Raw genomic sequence first — 19,208 nt, 5'->3', positions numbered from 1 at the left:
GGTAGGTGATGTGCAAGCATATATACAGTCAGAGAATGCACCTTAATAAGCACATTGGTGTACAATAATAAAATGTTTTACCTTTATGTCATGGCTTTCACTAATGTGGATGGAATCATACGAGCTTCAGCTCTGTTGCAGCTTTTGTGGTTGTAAGATAATTTAAGTCCTGATGGAGGTATTTGTAGCTATTTCATATTTGTAGAAGGTCAGGATCTAAATTTGTCTCCTCATCCCCTATTGCACTTGGATTGCAGTTAACATCTCAATAAACAAACCATTGACTGTGGAGGGTCCCCTTGATAAGTTAGGTTAGATAGCTGAAATGAGTGTTTTCCTCCAGCTTAATGGCTTGTCAAAATGCATTACTCCCCTACCAGTTCAGGCAGGAAAAAGATCAGAAGTATTAAAGTGCACTTGACGAAGTGCTTCAGCTGGACTTTCCAGCAGTACCATAGAGATAAATCTCTTGATGACTGGAATTCCATTACTGTTTTCCTTATTTGTGCCATTTAGACCAAGGTTTTCAGTATCTAGCCTTGTGACTGTTACAGCCACCTGAGCTTGCTCTTTTCTTTTGCAATTAAAACAAACCTGAAGTTATTCTCAGCTTTTCAGATTCAAATATGGAGAAATCCTACAGTGACATCCAGCAGAATTGTGCAGCACTCTGTGCAGCAAAGCTTTGAGACAATCTAAAGATACTGGTTGTTCTGCCCTGTCTATTTATACTTAGCTGACAGAAAATAGCTAGGAAAAAGGTTGTTCATGCCTGGCTAGAAAATACCCACACCCGATTGCAGTGGATAGTAGCAATTTCTTTGAGACATTGTTTGAGAAACAGTACTTACTCATTTTCACCCTGTACTGTTTTCAAGTAATAGTCAAATTCTCCAAACATGTCTGGTAACCACAATGTTTGCCTTGAACAGGAGTTCCTTGCAGGTCTTCTGAGCTGACAAAGTTGGGCTTTATAAAAACTGCTAAAATTAGCCAGCCCTTCCCTGCTGAGATCATAATATTGGAATAGACTCTCATAAATGGTGTGGTTTTTAAATTTAGTATAAATCTAATAGAGCACACTTTGTTAGGATGATTGGATGTGGTGCTTTCAGAAACTGCACCTTTATTTGCTTGCTGAGTTTTCTTTAGATTTCCATCCCTGGGCAGGCCATAGGGTGGGAAAGTATACAATGGAGAATGCAAGAGGCTTTAAAGAGTACTCCTGCCCTAAGCTTGTGCTCCGTAATGAGAAACTAGCACTGGTAAATATTTGTTGGAAACTTATACAGTGTGTGTGGTACTTCACCAGCTGTGGTTCACTTGAGTATTTTTAATAACTGGGTTTTATTTTAAATAAATGTAATTATTCACGAAATTTTCTCGACTAGTACCACATAGATTCATATTTGAGTTTTGTATTTTGAAGGGACTCTGGCAAGAAGTAGTCTATAGATTAGCTAAGTGTTTCCAGTTTTGTTTCTCTGAACCAGCCACCTTTTGTAGTGACAAGCCAAGGATAAAGTCAGTATCTAGACATCAGTGTTAGAATAATTTGTCAGTTCCAGAGGTTGAGACATCTCCACAGAGGAAGTGCCGAAACTCACATATTCTCAAGGTCCATTTTAAACAATTATTTGCATTTAATTAAAACTTAAATCACTGCCTAATCACTTTTTTCCCCTCTAAGTTCTGTTCCTTTAGGTGAAATCATTTTAGACACTATTTACCAGAAATTGGTTAGTAGTGGTGGTGTTTTTTCATTGCTTTTTTAAATACAGAAGTCAAACTTATTAATTAATATATTAGACTTCACAGGAGCTGTGTGATCATTCTACAAGAAGTAATTGCATGCAACTAGGTGATTAACAAGACTCTCTATTTGCCTTTTCCTAAGAGTTTGCTGGTAGTCTATGGAAAATTTATATATCAATTTTTTATGGCAGCCTTGGACTTTTGACAACTCATGCCTTCCTTTACAGGGCACAAAACTATGGATAATAATGGAATACTTGGGTGGAGGGTCAGCTTTGGATCTTGTAAGTATATTTTTTTTTGCATTATAAGTATCAGTGATCTTTATTTCATTGTGGTGTTATATCACTTTATAAAGATAAGTACCTGAAGGCAGCTGATACTGCATCACTGCTATGTGGCAATGGTCTAAAAAGTGTGAGTTTGGATGGTAGTCCTGTCACATTGAATTTGTGTTCATTTTTCTGTATTGCTCTTGGGCTGTAATTAGGAGGCATCCATTTGTTTTCAGTTCTCAGGGTTTTTTTAGTTTGAGAAATCCTTTTCTTGCTGTATGTTTGCTGGAGGTTTGGGGTCCTCTGTCCATTGCTTCCCACCTCCTCCAAGTAGAATTCATTACAGTTCAGTAAAGAATGTTTCCTTTAGGTTTGGGTCTCGGGAATGAATCAGGAGTATGTCCACAGACAGTTAATTTTAACTGGTTAAAAGATTTTGGGTTTTCCATGTTCAGGTATTTTCAGTGAAGCATGAAAGTGCCTTTTGCTTCAGATAGTGTGGCATTCATGGAGGGTGTAGCCTGGAGAGTGCACAAGCACAGTCCATTGAGTGTGATGTGGTTTCCCCATGGTTTCAGGGCAGCTCTGCCTCAGCTGCAATGCTACAGACCCACCCTTTCCTGTAAGATAATATAGCTCAGTCTTTGTGTGATTCTGAAGGGAAAATACCATGTCTTCACTATTACAGAATTGTAATAATCATGTTTTCACTAACAGGGTCCTGTCTGTGAGAGTTGAAGTATGTGCTTGACTTCACAAATCTATTTAAACTTCTTTATCAAGTTCATCAAAAGCATAGTAATTAGGTGTAGCTTGTGATAGCTTGTAGCTGTAGGACTTGGCCCTTTTGAGGAAGGGGCTGTGAAATACTCTAAAACTTTTGAGTCATTGATTGTATTCTGTGGAGTGTCAGAAACAGGGAAATAGCTATTGCTAGTTCCAGTTTAAATCACTGAACATGTAGAGGAATAAAATTTTAGAAGAATAAAATTTCAGTTTTGCCTCACTTTGCCTTACCATAATTTTATGGTGTTCACTGTTTTGGTGCTGTGTTGTTGGTTTTGGTTTTTTTGGTTTTTTTTCTTTTTTTCTTTTTTTTTTTGATTGCTCACTTTAATTATATTTGTTTTATTTGTATAGCTTTCTAATGTGCAAAGTTTACCCATAATCCGTTAGCAGCTTTACAGTAGCATGTCATGTTCTTGATACACAAGCAAGCATGGAATCGAATATACTGGGACAAGTGAAAATTGCATCATTAAATTTAAAACCCACAGTCAACAGATAAATCTATTTTGAAATGAACTGGTTTTCTTAAATTACTTAATCTAAATTGCAAAATTCAGTTTGCTGTGTTTGCTGCTTGTAGGGAAATACAACTTTTTGGAAAGTTAGTTGTTGCTTTTCTAGTGCTCTGCATGCTGAGGGGAGCACAGACAGCGTATGTTTGAGGAGTCAGAGCATTTTCAGTGTATTGGCAGTAGAGCTGTGAAGGTGATCATTCCAGTGGCACCTATTTCAATTAGAATACTGACATGTTGCATTGAATATTACATTAATTTTGTTAGTTCTCTAATTTTGAAAAATGTTTCAGGTTTAAGATTTAATTTCATCAAAGCAAGGCAAAAATTAGATACAAGACTAAAATTATTTTAACGTGTCTTTTTCCCGAAGCTGCGTGCTGGCCCGTTTGATGAGTTCCAGATTGCTACTATGCTAAAGGAAATCTTGAAAGGTCTTGACTACCTACACTCAGAGAAGAAAATTCACAGGGATATAAAAGGTGTGCAACATTTCAAATGTTACTTTGTTGATGCCTTTAAAAACCATAAAACAGTATTCTAATTAGTTATTACGTTATTTCCCTTTGGCAGCTGCCAATGTCTTGTTATCAGAACAAGGTGATGTTAAGCTTGCTGATTTTGGAGTTGCTGGGCAGCTAACAGACACACAAATTAAGAGAAATACCTTTGTTGGAACCCCGTTTTGGATGGCCCCTGAAGTTATTCAGCAGTCAGCATATGATTCAAAAGTAAGTAGAACTTTTTTTTTTTTTTTGGTGTCTGGTTATCCAACAGCATTTGTTTTGATTTTTTGCTTTTAGCTCTATCCGTATGGGGAGAAAAAAAAAAGTAGATTTGAAATTACAGAGTCTCAAATAATAAAATTAAAAGTAGGATTTAATTGGTTTTATACCTAGCACCAGGAGAATAAAAACCTTAGTATGTGTTAAGTAATACTTTCTTACTGCTTTTTCTCAAATAGTAGACAGGAAACTATACTTACATGATGTGCATATATTTTAAAAAATCTGGTTGATAATCTGGAGTGTCCTGAAAGCATTCACACTCCAGGAGATTTTCACAGGATCAGTCAGACTTGAAGGAATTTCTGTACTTGTCACAAGGGTTCTTGCTGATTAAAAAGTTGGAATTCTCCTGTTTAGGTTTTCAGTGGTCCCACTGTAACGTGTTCCCTAGGGCATTTTGGAAAAGCTCTCTACCCTGCTTTAAAAATGTTTGTTGGCCAGTCACATTGGGAATAATTCTTCTTCTCCTTGCCCTGTGTATAGATCAGCTTTACCACCCCTTCATTTACATTTCCCCAGCAACCTAATCTTTTGTCTTCCATATCTCCTCAGTGTGTTGCCAGAGCAATGTCTTCCCCCTTTTTTTCCATGCCACTAGGCTGGTGGGAGAGCACAGAAGATACAAGCCTTTGGTAGGAGAGATGAAGGATTTGGATAGGATACATTTCAGTTTCTAGACTAGTACTGTTGACTGTTTTGGTATCTGGACTGAATTTTAATCTTTCTTCTCTCTCTACTCCAAAAGGCTGGAAAGTAAACTAGAAATTCATACATTTTAGTAGTGCCAGAGATTTGTAACCCCCATCTCTTCTTTAAAATGATTTTGCTCCAATACACAGTTGTTGGTTATGGTATTTCAGTAATAACCAGCGAGTTAGTTTAATTTTTTGCTATAAAGTACAGCTATTTTAGGTCTTGAGAACAAAAAGAAATATTGGAGAGATGTAAATTGTAATCCTTGTTTACTCTATGGGCAGTTTTGGTTTATGATTCTGTGCCAAGTGTAGTCGACTACTGCCAGACACTTTTTTAATGAGAAACACCTTTAGTGATCTAAGTAGCTATTGTAGCTCAGCTGAAAAGGTGCGAGTAATTATATATTTCACTTGGGAAAAGAAATAAATCAAAATCAGGAAAGAATTTTAGAATACTAGTATTTTATATATGATACCAAAATGTCATACTATTGTTTTGATACAAAAGCAAAATTTGTTTATAATGATGCTTTTAGCTAAAATAAATAGTACTTCATTATTCTGCTGTGACTTACACTGTGAACTTTGTGTTTTGAGTCTAACTAGTTGTCAATAATTCTCCAGCTAAATTCATCAAGCAGTCTGTTAGGAAAGAAATTAAGTGATCCCCTGCTGGATTTGATTCAGCTCTCTGCCTTGTTCATTTAGAGTGAGCTGTCAGACAAGGTTGGATACCTAAACAAACTCTGAATTAGCCATAGGAAATTTGTGGCAATTTGTCATTAACATGTGGAAAAGAGCAAAGGAAGATCAATATCTCTGAAGCTTTTCCAAAAGTGTGTAAATTTAGGTGTCCACTTAAGTTGCTGGCAGTGTTAGAACACCATCTGCACAAAAATGATGATCTGTTATGTTTGTCATTAAAGACTGATTAAGTCAGCCAGGTCTTTGTGAGTCAGGTATTCCTGAAGTGCTAGAAGGGAATGTTTGCATTATCTACTTAGGCCAACATTAATTTTATTTTATAGATGCATTATATGTGAAAATGTCAGTTGTTGAAGACTTAGTCATGACAGTCCATAATTTTGTACTAACAGTCCCTTTTCCCTCTCTCAGGCTGACATTTGGTCACTGGGCATCACTGCAATTGAACTGGCCAAGGGGGAGCCTCCCAACTCAGATATGCATCCAATGAGAGTTCTGTTCCTCATTCCAAAAAACAATCCTCCAACTTTATTAGGAGACTTCAGTAAACCTTTTAAAGAATTCATCGATGCATGTCTGAATAAGGACCCAACATTTGTGAGTAGATAAATGTGTGTGCCATGTGTGTGAAGATGTTTCAGTTTTGTTTTCTGCTCTCCTGTGCTTGTGAAGTATTTTGCTGGCATTGTGCATCTTCAGTAATTGAAATCAGTTTAGGGACTATACTTTGCACTGCGAATTTTAGTGCTGCTTTTTGATAGCTCTGTCTCTATCCTAGTTTGTTTTGTTTTAAATACTCAAAAGGAGGAGGGAGAATGCTGAAAGAAATTACAGTGGCAGAGGCAGATTCCTAAAATGCACTCTAAACTAGGATAACGTCAGAAGAGAAGCTTTAACAGAGGAGAGAATCATCTGAAATCCTTTTCTTCAGCACAGCTTTTGCTGTCTGAATTCAGCTTACAAGGAAATGTTGCACTGGAGAGTTTTCATTAGTCATTTTCCTGGGTGTGACCTTCTTAATGTAGCTGTATAGTCTATGGGTGACTTGACCATATTTTTAGCGCGCTCGTAAATGTGGATTACTGGCTGTTCTGACTTCCTGTTTCACCAATTTCCTGATATTATACAAGTTAGCTCTAGAAGTCTGTTGTCTTACTAAGTCTCCCCTATTAGCATTTAAAACCGAGAAATGTTAGCATAACATTAAATATTAAATGTGTTTCTTACAGCGCCCCACTGCAAAAGAACTTCTGAAGCACAAATTCATTATGAAAAATGCCAAGAAGACTTCCTATCTGACAGAGCTGATTGATAGGTTTAAGAGATGGAAAGCAGAGGGACACAGTAGTGATGAAAGTGATTCCGATGGTTCAGATTCGTAAGTTTATTTTATGGTCTTTTTTGGGTGTGTTTTTTTTGTTCTGATAATATTCTTAAAGTGGGATTGCCGCAGCTTTTCTGTGTAATAACACCATTTCTGTACACCTGCCTCTGGTCCTTTTTTAAAATTGTGTTCATCCAAGAAAAGCCTCTGTATGGCCCTAAAGATTAACACATAAATCAATCCGTGTGCTTGTTGCTTCTTTGAATTTTCTTTCTTTAAACTCAGGCACACCCGGGCACACTCAGGCACGCTCAGGCACACTCAGGCACACCCGGGCACACTCAGGCACACTCAGGCACACTCAGGCACACTCGGGCACACTCAGGCACGCCCAGGCACACCCAGGCACACTCGGGCACACTCAGGTACACTCAGGCACACCCGGGCACACCCAGGCACACTCAGGCACGCCCAGGCACACTCAGGCACGCCCAGGCACACTCAGGCACACTCAGGCACACTCGGGCACACCGGGGCACACCCAGGCACACTCGGGCACACTCAGGCACACCCGGGCACACTCAGGCACGCCCAGGCACACTCAGGCACACCCCGGCACACTCAGGCACACTCGGGCACACCCCGGCACACTCAGGCACACTCGGGCACACTCAGGCACACTCAGGCACGCTCAGGCACGCCCAGGCACACCCGGGCACACTCAGGCACACTCGGGCACACTCGGGCACGCTCAGGCACGCCCAGGCACACTCAGGCACGCCCAGGCACACTCAGGCACACTCGAGCACACCCAGGCACACTCAGGCACACTCAGGCACACTCGGGCACACTCAGGCACACCCAGGCACACCCGGGCACGCTCAGGCACGCTCAGGCACACCCAGGCACACTCGGGCACACTCAGGCACGCCCAGGCACACTCAGGCACACTCGAGCACACCCAGGCACACTCAGGCACACCCAGGCACACCCAGGCACACTCAGGCACACTCAGGCACACTCGAGCACACCCAGGCACACTCAGGCACACCCAGGCACACCCAGGCACACTCAGGCACGCTCAGGCACACCCAGGCACACTCAGGCACGCCCGGGCACACTCAGGCACACTCAGGCACACCCAGGCACAATCAGGCACGCCCAGGCACACTCAGGCACGCCCAGGCACACTCGGGCACACCGGGGCACACCCAGGCACACTCGGGCACACTCAGGCACACTCAGGCACGCTCAGGCACACTCAGGCACACTCGGGCACACTCAGGCACACCCGGGCACACTCAGGCACGCTCAGGCACACCCAGGCACACTCGGGCACACTCGGGCACACTCAGGCAAACTCGGGCACACTCAGGCACGCCCAGGCACACTCAGGCACACTCGAGCACACCCAGGCACACTCAGGCACACTCGGGCACACCCGGGCACACCCAGGCACACCCGGGCACACTCAGGCACGCCCAGGCACACTCAGGCACACCCCGGCACACTCAGGCACACTCGAGCACACCCAGGCACACTCGGGCACACCCAGGCACACTCAGGCACACCCGGGCACACTCGGGCACACTCAGGCACGCCCAGGCACACCCAGGCACACTCAGGCACACCCAGGCACACTCAGGCACGCTCAGGCACACCCAGGCACGCTCAGGCACGCCCAGGCACACTCAGGCACACTCGGGCACACTCAGGCACACTCGGGCACACTCAGGCACACCCAGGCACACTCAGGCACGCCCAGGCACACTCAGGCACGCCCAGGCACACTCAGGCACACCCAGGCACACTCGGGCACACCGGGGCACACCCAGGCACACTCGGGCACACTCAGGTACACTCAGGCACACCCGGGCACACCCAGGCACACTCGGGCACACTCAGGCACACCCAGGCACACTCAGGCACGCCCAGGCACACTCAGGCACACTCGAGCACACCCAGGCACACTCAGGCACGCTCAGGCACACTCGGGCACACTCAGGCACACCCGGGCACACTCAGGCACGCTCAGGCACACCCAGGCACACTCGGGCACACTCAGGCACGCCCAGGCACACTCAGGCACACTCGAGCACACCCAGGCACACTCGGGCACACCGGGGCACACCGGGGCACACCCAGGCACACTCGGGCACACTCAGGCACACCCGGGCACACTCAGGCACGCTCAGGCACACCCAGGCACACTCGGGCACACTCGGGCACACTCAGGCACACTCGGGCACACTCAGGCACGCCCAGGCACACTCAGGCACGCCCAGGCACACTCAGGCACACTCGAGCACACCCAGGCACACTCAGGCACACTCGGGCACACTCGGGCACACCCAGGCACACCCAGGCACACTCGGGCACACCCAGGCACACCCGGGCACACTCAGGCACGCCCAGGCACACTCAGGCACACCCCGGCACACTCAGGCACACTCGGGCACACCCCGGCACACCCGGGCACACTCAGGCACGCTCAGGCACACCCAGGCACACTCGGGCACACTCAGGCACACTCGGGCACACTCAGGCACGCCCAGGCACACTCAGGCACGCCCAGGCACACACAGGCACACTCGAGCACACCCAGGCACACTCAGGCACACTCGGGCACACCCAGGCACACTCAGGCACACCCAGGCACACCCAGGCACACTCAGGCACGCTCAGGCACACCCAGGCACACTCAGGCACGCCCAGGCACACTCAGGCACACTCAGGCACACTCAGGCACACCCAGGCACACTCAGGCACACTCAGGCACGCCCAGGCACACTCAGGCACACTCAGGCACACTCAGGCACGCCCAGGCACACTCAGGCACACCCGGGCACACTCGGGCACACCGGGGCACACCCAGGCACACTCGGGCACACTCAGGCACACTCAGGCACGCTCAGGCACACTCAGGCACACCCAGGCACACTCGGGCACACTCAGGCACACTCAGGCACACCCGGGCACACTCAGGCACGCTCAGGCACACCCAGGCACACTCAGGCACACTCGGGCACACTCAGGCACGCCCAGGCACACTCAGGCACACTCGGGCACACTCAGGCACGCCCAGGCACACTCAGGCACGCCCAGGCACACTCAGGCACACTCGAGCACACCCAGGCACACTCAGGCACACTCGGGCACACCCAGGCACACTCAGGCACACCCAGGCACACCCGGGCACACCCAGGCACACTCGGGCACACTCAGGCACACCCGGGCACACCCAGGCACACCCGGGCACACTCAGGCACGCCCAGGCACACTCAGGCACACTCGGGCACACTCAGGCACGCCCAGGCACACTCAGGCACGCCCAGGTACACACAGGCACACTCAGGCACACCCAGGCACACTCGGGCACACTCAGGCACACTCGAGCACACCCAGGCACACTCAGGCACACCCAGGCACACCCAGGCACACTCAGGCACACTCGAGCACACCCAGGCACACTCAGGCACACCCAGGCACACCCAGGCACACTCAGGCACGCTCAGGCACACCCAGGCACACTCAGGCACGCCCGGGCACACTCAGGCACACTCAGGCACACCCAGGCACAATCAGGCACGCCCAGGCACACTCAGGCACGCCCAGGCACACTCGGGCACACCGGGGCACACCCAGGCACACTCGGGCACACTCAGGCACACTCAGGCACGCTCAGGCACACTCAGGCACACTCGGGCACACTCAGGCACACCCGGGCACACTCAGGCACGCTCAGGCACACCCAGGCACACTCGGGCACACTCAGGCACGCCCAGGCACACTCAGGCACGCCCAGGCACACTCAGGCACACACGAGCACACCCAGGCACACTCAGGCACACTCGGGCACACCCGGGCACACCCAGGCACACCCGGGCACACTCAGGCACGCCCAGGCACACTCAGGCACACCCCGGCACACTCAGGCACACTCGAGCACACCCAGGCACACTCGGGCACACCCAGGCACACTCAGGCACACCCAGGCACACTCGGGCACACTCAGGCACACCCAGGCACACTCAGGCACACCCAGGCACACTCAGGCACGCTCAGGCACACCCAGGCACGCTCAGGCACGCCCAGGCACACTCAGGCACACTCGGGCACACTCAGGCACACCCAGGCACACTCGGGCACACCCAGGCACACTCGGGCACACTCAGGTACACTCAGGCACACCCGGGCACACCCAGGCACACTCGGGCACACCCAGGCACACTCAGGCACGCTCAGGCACACTCGGGCACACTCAGGCACACCCAGGCACACCCGGGCACACTCAGGCACGCTCAGGCACACCCAGGCACACTCGGGCACACTCAGGCACGCCCAGGCACACTCAGGCACACTCGAGCACACCCAGGCACACTCAGGCACACTCGGGTACACCCAGGCACACTCAGGCACACCCAGGCACACTCAGGCACGCCCAGGCACACTCAGGCACGCCCAGGCACACTCGGGCACACCGGGGCACACCCAGGCACACTCGGGCACACTCAGGCACACCCGGGCACACTCAGGCACGCTCAGGCACACCCAGGCACACTCGGGCACACTCGGGCACACTCAGGCACACTCGGGCACACTCAGGCACGCCCAGGCACACTCAGGCACGCCCAGGCACACTCAGGCACACTCGAGCACACCCAGGCACACTCAGGCACACTCGGGCACACTCGGGCACACCCAGGCACACCCAGGCACACTCGGGCACACCCAGGCACACCCGGGCACACTCAGGCACGCCCAGGCACACTCAGGCACACCCCGGCACACTCAGGCACACTCGGGCACACCCCGGCACACCCGGGCACACTCAGGCACGCTCAGGCACACCCAGGCACACTCGGGCACACTCAGGCACACTCGGGCACACTCAGGCACGCCCAGGCACACACAGGCACACTCGAGCACACCCAGGCACACTCAGGCACACTCGGGCACACCCAGGCACACTCAGGCACACCCAGGCACACCCAGGCACACTCAGGCACGCTCAGGCACACCCAGGCACACTCAGGCACGCCCAGGCACACTCAGGCACACTCAGGCACACCCAGGCACACTCAGGCACACTCAGGCACGCCCAGGCACACTCAGGCACACCCAGGCACACTCGGGCACACCGGGGCACACCCAGGCACACTCGGGCACACTCAGGCACACTCAGGCACGCTCAGGCACACTCGGGCACACCCAGGCACACTCGGGCACACTCAGGCACACTCAGGCACACCCGGGCACACTCAGGCACGCTCAGGCACGCCCAGGCACACTCAGGCACGCCCAGGCACACTCAGGCACGCCCAGGCACACTCAGGCACACTCGAGCACACCCAGGCACACTCAGGCACACTCGGGCACACCCAGGCACACCCGGGCACACCCAGGCACACTCGGGCACACTCAGGCACACCCGGGCACACCCAGGCACACCCGGGCACACTCAGGCACGCCCAGGCACACTCAGGCACACTCGGGCACACTCAGGCACGCCCAGGCACACTCAGGCACGCCCAGGTACACACAGGCACACTCAGGCACACCCAGGCACACTCGGGCACACTCAGGCACACTCGAGCACACCCAGGCACACTCAGGCACACCCAGGCACACTCAGGCACACCCAGGCACACTCGGGCACACTCAGGCACGCTCAGGCACACCCAGGCACACTCAGGCACACCCAGGCACACTCAGGCACACCCAGGCACACTCAGGCACGCCCAGGCACACTCAGGCACACTCGGGCACACTCAGGCACACCCAGGCACGCCCAGGCACACTCAGGCACGCCCAGGCACACTCAGGCACACCCAGGCACACTCCGGCACACCCAGGCACACTCCGGCACACCGGGGCACACCCAGGCACACTCAGGCACACCCAGGCACACTCAGGCACGCTCAGGCACACCCAGGCACGCTCAGGCACGCCCAGGCACACTCAGGCACACTCGGGCACACTCAGGCACGCCCAGGCACACTCAGGCACACTCGAGCACACCCAGGCACACTCGAGCACACCCAGGCACACTCAGGCACACTCGGGCACACCCAGGCACACTCAGGCACACCCAGGCACACCCGGGCACACCCAGGCACACTCGGGCACACTCAGGCACACCTGGGCACACCCAGGCACACCCGGGCACACTCAGGCACGCCCAGGCACACTCGGGTACACTCGGGCACACTCAGGCACGCCCAGGCACACTCAGGCACACTCGGGCACACTCAGGCACGCCCAGGCACACTCAGGCACACTCGAGCACACCCAGGCACACTCAGGCACACTCGGGCACACCCAGGCACACTCAGGCACGCCCAGGCACACTCAGGCACACCCAGGCACACTCAGACACACCCCGGCACACTCAGGCACACTCGGGCACACCCCGGCACACTCAGGCACACTCGGGCACACTCAGGCACACTCAGACACACTCGGGCACACTCCTTGACACCCAGTGTGCCCGGGTGTGCCTGAGTGTGCCCGAGTGTGTCTGAGTGTGCCTGGGTGTGCCCAAGTGTGCCTGAGTGTGCCCGAGTGTGCCTGAGTGTGCCCGGGTGTGCCTGAGTGTGCCCGAGTGTGCCTGAGTGTGCCTGGGTGTGCCCAAGTGTGCCTGAGTGTGCCTGGGCGTGCCTGAGTGTGCCCGGGTGTGCCTGAGTGTGCCCGGGTGTGTCTGAGTGTGCCCGGGTGTGCTTCTTTTCAAGTTCACGTAATGTTTCAATACATGTTTTTCTTCTTATTTTAAGGAATATGGAACTTACCCTGATAGACTTGTTATGTATTTGGCTTACCTGTGCTTGCTTGGTGTTCTGTTGTGCCTAGTATTATGTACATCGTGTCCTTTTTGTTTCAGGGAGTCCAGCAACAAAGAGAATAATTCTCACCCTGAGTGGAGCTTCACTACAGTTCGGAAGAAGCCGGATGCAAAGAAGCTCCAGAACGGGACGGTATGTGCAGGCAGAGGAGTTCTTCTTTCTAACTGCTGCCTCTGAAGTCAGTTTAAGGAAGATAGTGATAAAACTTAGGAACTTCACTTTTCGTAAGAACTGACTGGTTTTTTTGCAGTTCAAGAGATAATGCATGTTAGTTGTATTTCCTATGCCGTGTCAGCCTCAAATGCAAAATATACTGCAGATGTACTTTAGTATCCATTCATAGAGATGGGAATTTTAGTGTCTCTAACTAGTGAGGAAAAACTGAACTGTTTTTCTGATGCTGAATGACATTGTTTGAGATGTGTCATCAGGCATCTGTTTCAACATCCCACAACGTTTGTTGATGTACTGTGTCTTTGTGGGTTTTGTAATGTATTTTAAACACTTTGTTAAATTTAACCCAACTTCCAAAATCACATGTGCTGTATTAAGAGACAGTGTTTATGTTGTATATATGCTGATGTAATCCATATTTGTTAACTTCTAGGATCAGGATCTTGTTAAAACCCTGAGTTGTTTAACTATGATAATCACCCCTGTGTTTGCTGAGGTAAGCGTTGGCTTAAAAATCTTATTTAAAAAGTATTAGCCAGGTATCTAATAACTTTTCTGAGTTCTAACTTTTTTGGTTTGCTCCTCAGCTCAAGCAGCAGGACACAAATAATGCTAACAGAAAGAAAGCAATTGAGGAACTTGAGAAAAGCATCAATGTGGCAGAAGCAACATGTCCAGGGATCACAGATAAGATGGTGAAGAAACTTATGGAGAAATTTCAGAAGTAAGTAGTTTAGTGATAAGAGATCTGCTATGTTCAGTGCTTTAGCTTTGTAATTACAGGTAACACTTCTGTTTGAGACCAAAAGAAGCACTAACAATTACTGTATCTAGTCTTGAAGTGCTGCAGCTTTACTGTAGTTGCTACATCTTGCTTCTTTAATTTAGCCTTCAGGTTTGTCTTAAGCATATTTACAGGCAATAGGGGAGACAGAGAATCTTTTTCTTACCTTTTTTAGGAATGTTTTGGGTTTTGTACTATAAACCATTGAGATGAAGGCAGGTACTACTTTAGTGATACAGATTCTGTGCTGTTTGCCTTGCTGAAACCATATAATTAACAAACTTTTTAACTTGCATTTTTTATCTGTAGATTTTCTGTTAATGACTCATCCTAAGAAACTTCACACAATTGACTGCTGTTTCGTATGGACCCAGTGAAACCCACCAAAACTACTTCAAGCTTGGCAGTGCTTAGCTCATGAGCTCCTTGTGCCTTTTGGATCTTTGCAACATATTGATGGTGATTGAGGATTTGAAAGAACCTACTCAACTATTTTGTGGCAGTGCACATGGTTTTATATTTTCAGGAAATTATTTTGTAAAGAACAACTTTTAATATTGTAGTTTCACCTGTTTAATCTGATAAATGTTGAGGTGCAGTTTTGCTTTTAGAAATAACCATTACTTTAGTTACTGGAATGTGCAAGTACAGTATGTTTTGATGCTATTTTGTTCCTGTACACGGAGTTGTACAGGTCTTTTATATTCATGAGTTAAACTTTTGTAAATCACTAACAAGCTTCAGAGAAAAATAGCTTTTTCACAAGCATATTCAAGACATGTAATGTAGTGGCAAGGGTATTGCTGTAGCACCTGCTTCAACCAGCATATAGTTATCGTGCCCTGAAAAACAAACCTGCAACAGTATCTATTTTAATTCTAAATTGGTACAGTATTTTAGGCAGCTCTATGATTAAATACATTTGAGAGCAATATGGCAATAGTTTGCAGGTGATATGTAGCAACAGGTCTATCCTGATGTACAGTCTGTGTATTACCTTTTAGAACAGGTTTTGAAGTAGTAACTCAATCTTATTATCATCATGGTAGGAAAATTTAGAGCAATACAGTTGAGGGGGTGGGGCTTTCGGCAATAATGGACAAAACCTGAAGTCCAGTTTAACTTAATTTAATTTTTTTTCCTCTGAGTCTACATGCCTGGGTGGAAGGGAGCCAGAGAAGCCGAGCGTCGCATGTTACATACCTCACACGCAGGTATCGGTGTAACACCAGCGTTCTGTGTGGTGGTGTTGTTTCTCCTGTAAGATATTTATACACATTTTCGTTCTGAAATACATTCAATGCATTACATCAACATAATTTGTTTATAATTTTCTGAAAGTGTATTTTAAATATGTATTTACCAGTTAATATGCAAATAACTGAGCTATAGATATTCTTTCACAAAAAAAAAGCTAGTACTGTGCAGTACGGAGTGATTTTTTTCATAAAAAGTAGGTAAGATTATAAAGTTGCTTTCAGTTATATATTTATGGTACTGCTAGATGGGTAATCTCTTCTGTTGTTTTGTTTTGATTTGGTTTTTTCCCTTTTTCAACCCAGTATGTATATTATGCTGAAGTTTTGAACTGGGATTGTTTTTCAGTACTTAGCTGTGGAACTGTTGGTGTAAATTTATTTTTGATAAAGGCTGGGTGTGTTTATTTTATGGTTCAGACCTGCACATTTTGTTTTTGCACAAAAGTCATTTTAAAGAATCTGAAATATATCTGCCAAATATTGAAAAAGTAATGGTGTGCAAGTAAATACTGCATTTTTCGTCAAATGTTGCCATTACATCGTTTTTATATAAAGGACACTTGTGAGAGATGGTGGTTAGATATGCCAAGGACAATTATTTTCAATGGTGCCTACACTGTAAAAAAAAAATTACTTTTAACTCCTTGTTTTAATTTTAAAAAAATGTTTCTGTTTAAAACTTTCATCTGCTATATAACTGAAATTCAATTAGAATTTATATCTGAGAAAAAGTCTGGAAATAGTTTTTGAAAACAATAATGTTATGGATTAAATAAATATTTTTATAAATGTAAAAGCAGCAAAAGTTGTAAATACAGTTGATCTGAAGCTTTACAAAATAACTGCATCACAGAAACAAATTGTAGTGCTCCTCTAGCTTCTGTAGTTGTTAGTCTTGTAAATCTGTTTATAGATGAAGCTTATTTCAATGTTTTGGGGGGGTTAAAATGGTTTAAAAATAAATATTTAAGTTCTGTAAACTTTCATGAGCTCGTTCTGTTGTGCATCATTTTATTCTGGATTTCAGCAGCTGTGCAGAGGTGTGGACATGTCAGGCACAGACTGATGTTGGGAGAAAGGTGTTCCCTGTGTGGGTGCTTTGCAAAGCAATGGATGGAGCAGCCCCAGGGTTCAGTTTGGTTCCTTTCTTACACAGGAGACTCCAGGATGTGTGAGCTCAGACCTGGCCAGCAGTGCAGCTGTGTCACAGCTCTGTCACAGCTCTGTCACAGCTCTGCCTGCCTTTGGCCTCGGCGCAGGGCAGTGAAGGGACACAACTGTGCCACAGCTCCCTCAGCTTTCACCTCGGCGGCCTCAACACAAATCTCATTTTAAGGAGCTCCATATAAATTTTTCAGAATTGTAAACGTTTTTACTTCCATGTCACTTCCCTTAAGGTGCTCTTTTCCCGTGGCAGTCTGAGAGAAGCGCTGATGGGAATTCCTCCTGAGTTTTGTAACTGGTGGCTCTACCCTGTTGACACACAGGATCTTTAATCTGTGCACCATTACAGACAATTCTGGGTAGGTGGGGTTAGCAAATGACATGGGAAATTGGAACCTGACACATTAGAGATAAAACTGTAAAAAGTTGCTGAACTATAGTGCCTCTTCCTGTGGAATGGGTGGGATGGATACCTACCTCTTGGACAGCATGGGAAAAACTCCCCCACACGTGTACAAAACAGACTCATTCTCTGTCTTGTATTACAGTCCATTCAAGAAGGTTTTTCTGTTGTGCTGCATTTGCCTGAAGTCTCTGTGCATAGTAAGACTATAATTAGCTCCTGAGGAGGGACATCTGTATTGCTGATTCCAGAAATGAGCTGTCTTTTTCCCACGTTTTAGTTATTGATGAACTGTGTAACTTAATCAGGAGTATTCTGTTGCTGGCAGGTAGCTAACGGAAAGATAGATCCAAATATTCATGCAGGAACCATCTTCTTGCTCTTTTGGTTTGCCAGGCTTCCTGCTGTATGTTGAGAAGAATTGTTGCTGAAGTAATCTTATCAAAGTAGTCTGAATTGCAGAATAGAGAAATGTATTTGTTCTTGGCTAGATGAGTCCTTTATCAATGTGACCATTGTTTAAGCCCTTGGTCTCTGACCCCTCTGTTAATTTCTGTGCAGTGCAGTATCGTTACACCTGCTCTTGCCTTGCAATTTCAACAGCTGAATAGAAGAGTGTGTAGGTTTTAATGTGTTTGCTCAAAGTTTAGTGATTGTTAAAAGTCTGATTTTTATCGCACTGTTTTATGACTTAACACTGGAATAAGATTCCTTTCCTCTGGGCAAAGTTTTAGTGGTGTGTATGTTGGCTTATTTCACAGCTTTATCTATTTTGTCTAAACCTTTATCTGTTTTATATAAATCAGTTACTTCTATCTGAATGCACTGAGTAGCTTAATGTTTTCCCACTGTGATGCTGCAGTGCCTTCCCCCTTCAATAATCCTTTGTGTAAGGACTGTAACAGTTTACATTTTCCAGGTTCTGCTGTTTGTCTTTCACCACCAGCAAACCAAATCTTTCCACGTCCTCTCTGCATCCTTGTTTTCTTCCCTAGGGAAACAAAATCACTTAAATAGTTGTCCTTATCTCAGGGGTGAATAGGGCTGAGCAGGGAGCGAGGGGAAGGACCTAGGCCAGGGTTGTTTCAATTGTTCCTTGACAAGTAAGCTGCTGCTTACTGGGATTGTTCCTGAATTTTAGTCAGTCCTACTAAAGTGGTTTATTCAATTAATTTAGCTCAGAGATGTCGATTTGTGTCACTTGCTGAGGGGCTGCTTTGTTCCTCTGCTGTTGTTGACCATGTGTAGGATGTGCTGAGGCACAGTGCCCACACTGTGCCCCAGTGCTCCCTAGTCCATGGAAAAATCCAAAAATAGTTCCCAAGCCCTTGTTTCTCCCTCTCAATGCTGTTTTCCCAGCATAGTCTTCAAGACTAAGGCAGTTCCTGAAGATTTGGGCAGGGTGTTGGTACAGTGATCTCTCATGGTGGGACTGTGTCTGCTCTGGGATGTGCTCAAGGTGTGTCTCCACATGCTCTGAGGAGCTAACGGTGATTGTGGAAGTATCCCAGGACTGTGTGTGCAGCCTGTGTTTGAAATGCTGCTGCTTTTTTTAACCCTCTACCAAACTGTGCCCAGAGATTGCCATTCTTAAATGTACTGAGTGGTGATTCTTGCTCTTTCCAAGGTGCAGAGCTTTGGGAATGGGGAAGAAACAGCCCTCTAGCCAGAAAGATTATCCCTTTTTTCAGTAGAACGGGCCAGAGCAGCATGAGGGATCAGTGCAGCTCTCAGCTTCA

At 47.7% G+C, this 19,208-nt stretch overlaps 1 protein-coding gene across 1 annotated transcript in view; it reads left to right on the top strand.

Annotated features, from left to right (window-relative positions):
- The window catches only part of STK26 (serine/threonine kinase 26), a 35,704-nt gene extending 18,816 nt beyond the window's left edge, over positions 1 to 16,888 (top strand). The window contains exons 4-12 of the mRNA XM_038122657.1: positions 1,983 to 2,039; positions 3,705 to 3,813; positions 3,905 to 4,062; positions 5,931 to 6,116; positions 6,749 to 6,897; positions 13,724 to 13,817; positions 14,293 to 14,355; positions 14,447 to 14,583; positions 14,953 to 16,888. Coding sequence (XP_037978585.1) covers positions 1,983 to 2,039; positions 3,705 to 3,813; positions 3,905 to 4,062; positions 5,931 to 6,116; positions 6,749 to 6,897; positions 13,724 to 13,817; positions 14,293 to 14,355; positions 14,447 to 14,583; positions 14,953 to 14,977 — 978 coding nt within the window. The 3' untranslated portion in view covers positions 14,978 to 16,888. The remainder of the gene's footprint in view (positions 1 to 1,982; positions 2,040 to 3,704; positions 3,814 to 3,904; positions 4,063 to 5,930; positions 6,117 to 6,748; positions 6,898 to 13,723; positions 13,818 to 14,292; positions 14,356 to 14,446; positions 14,584 to 14,952) is intronic.
- Positions 16,889 to 19,208: the final 2,320 nt, after the last annotated feature.

This window comes from Motacilla alba, chromosome 4A (genome assembly GCF_015832195.1).
Source record: "Motacilla alba alba isolate MOTALB_02 chromosome 4A, Motacilla_alba_V1.0_pri, whole genome shotgun sequence".
NCBI lineage: Eukaryota > Metazoa > Chordata > Aves > Passeriformes > Motacillidae > Motacilla > Motacilla alba.
Note: the sequence above shows the minus strand (reverse complement) of the source record. Positions and strands in the feature narration are given on the sequence as shown.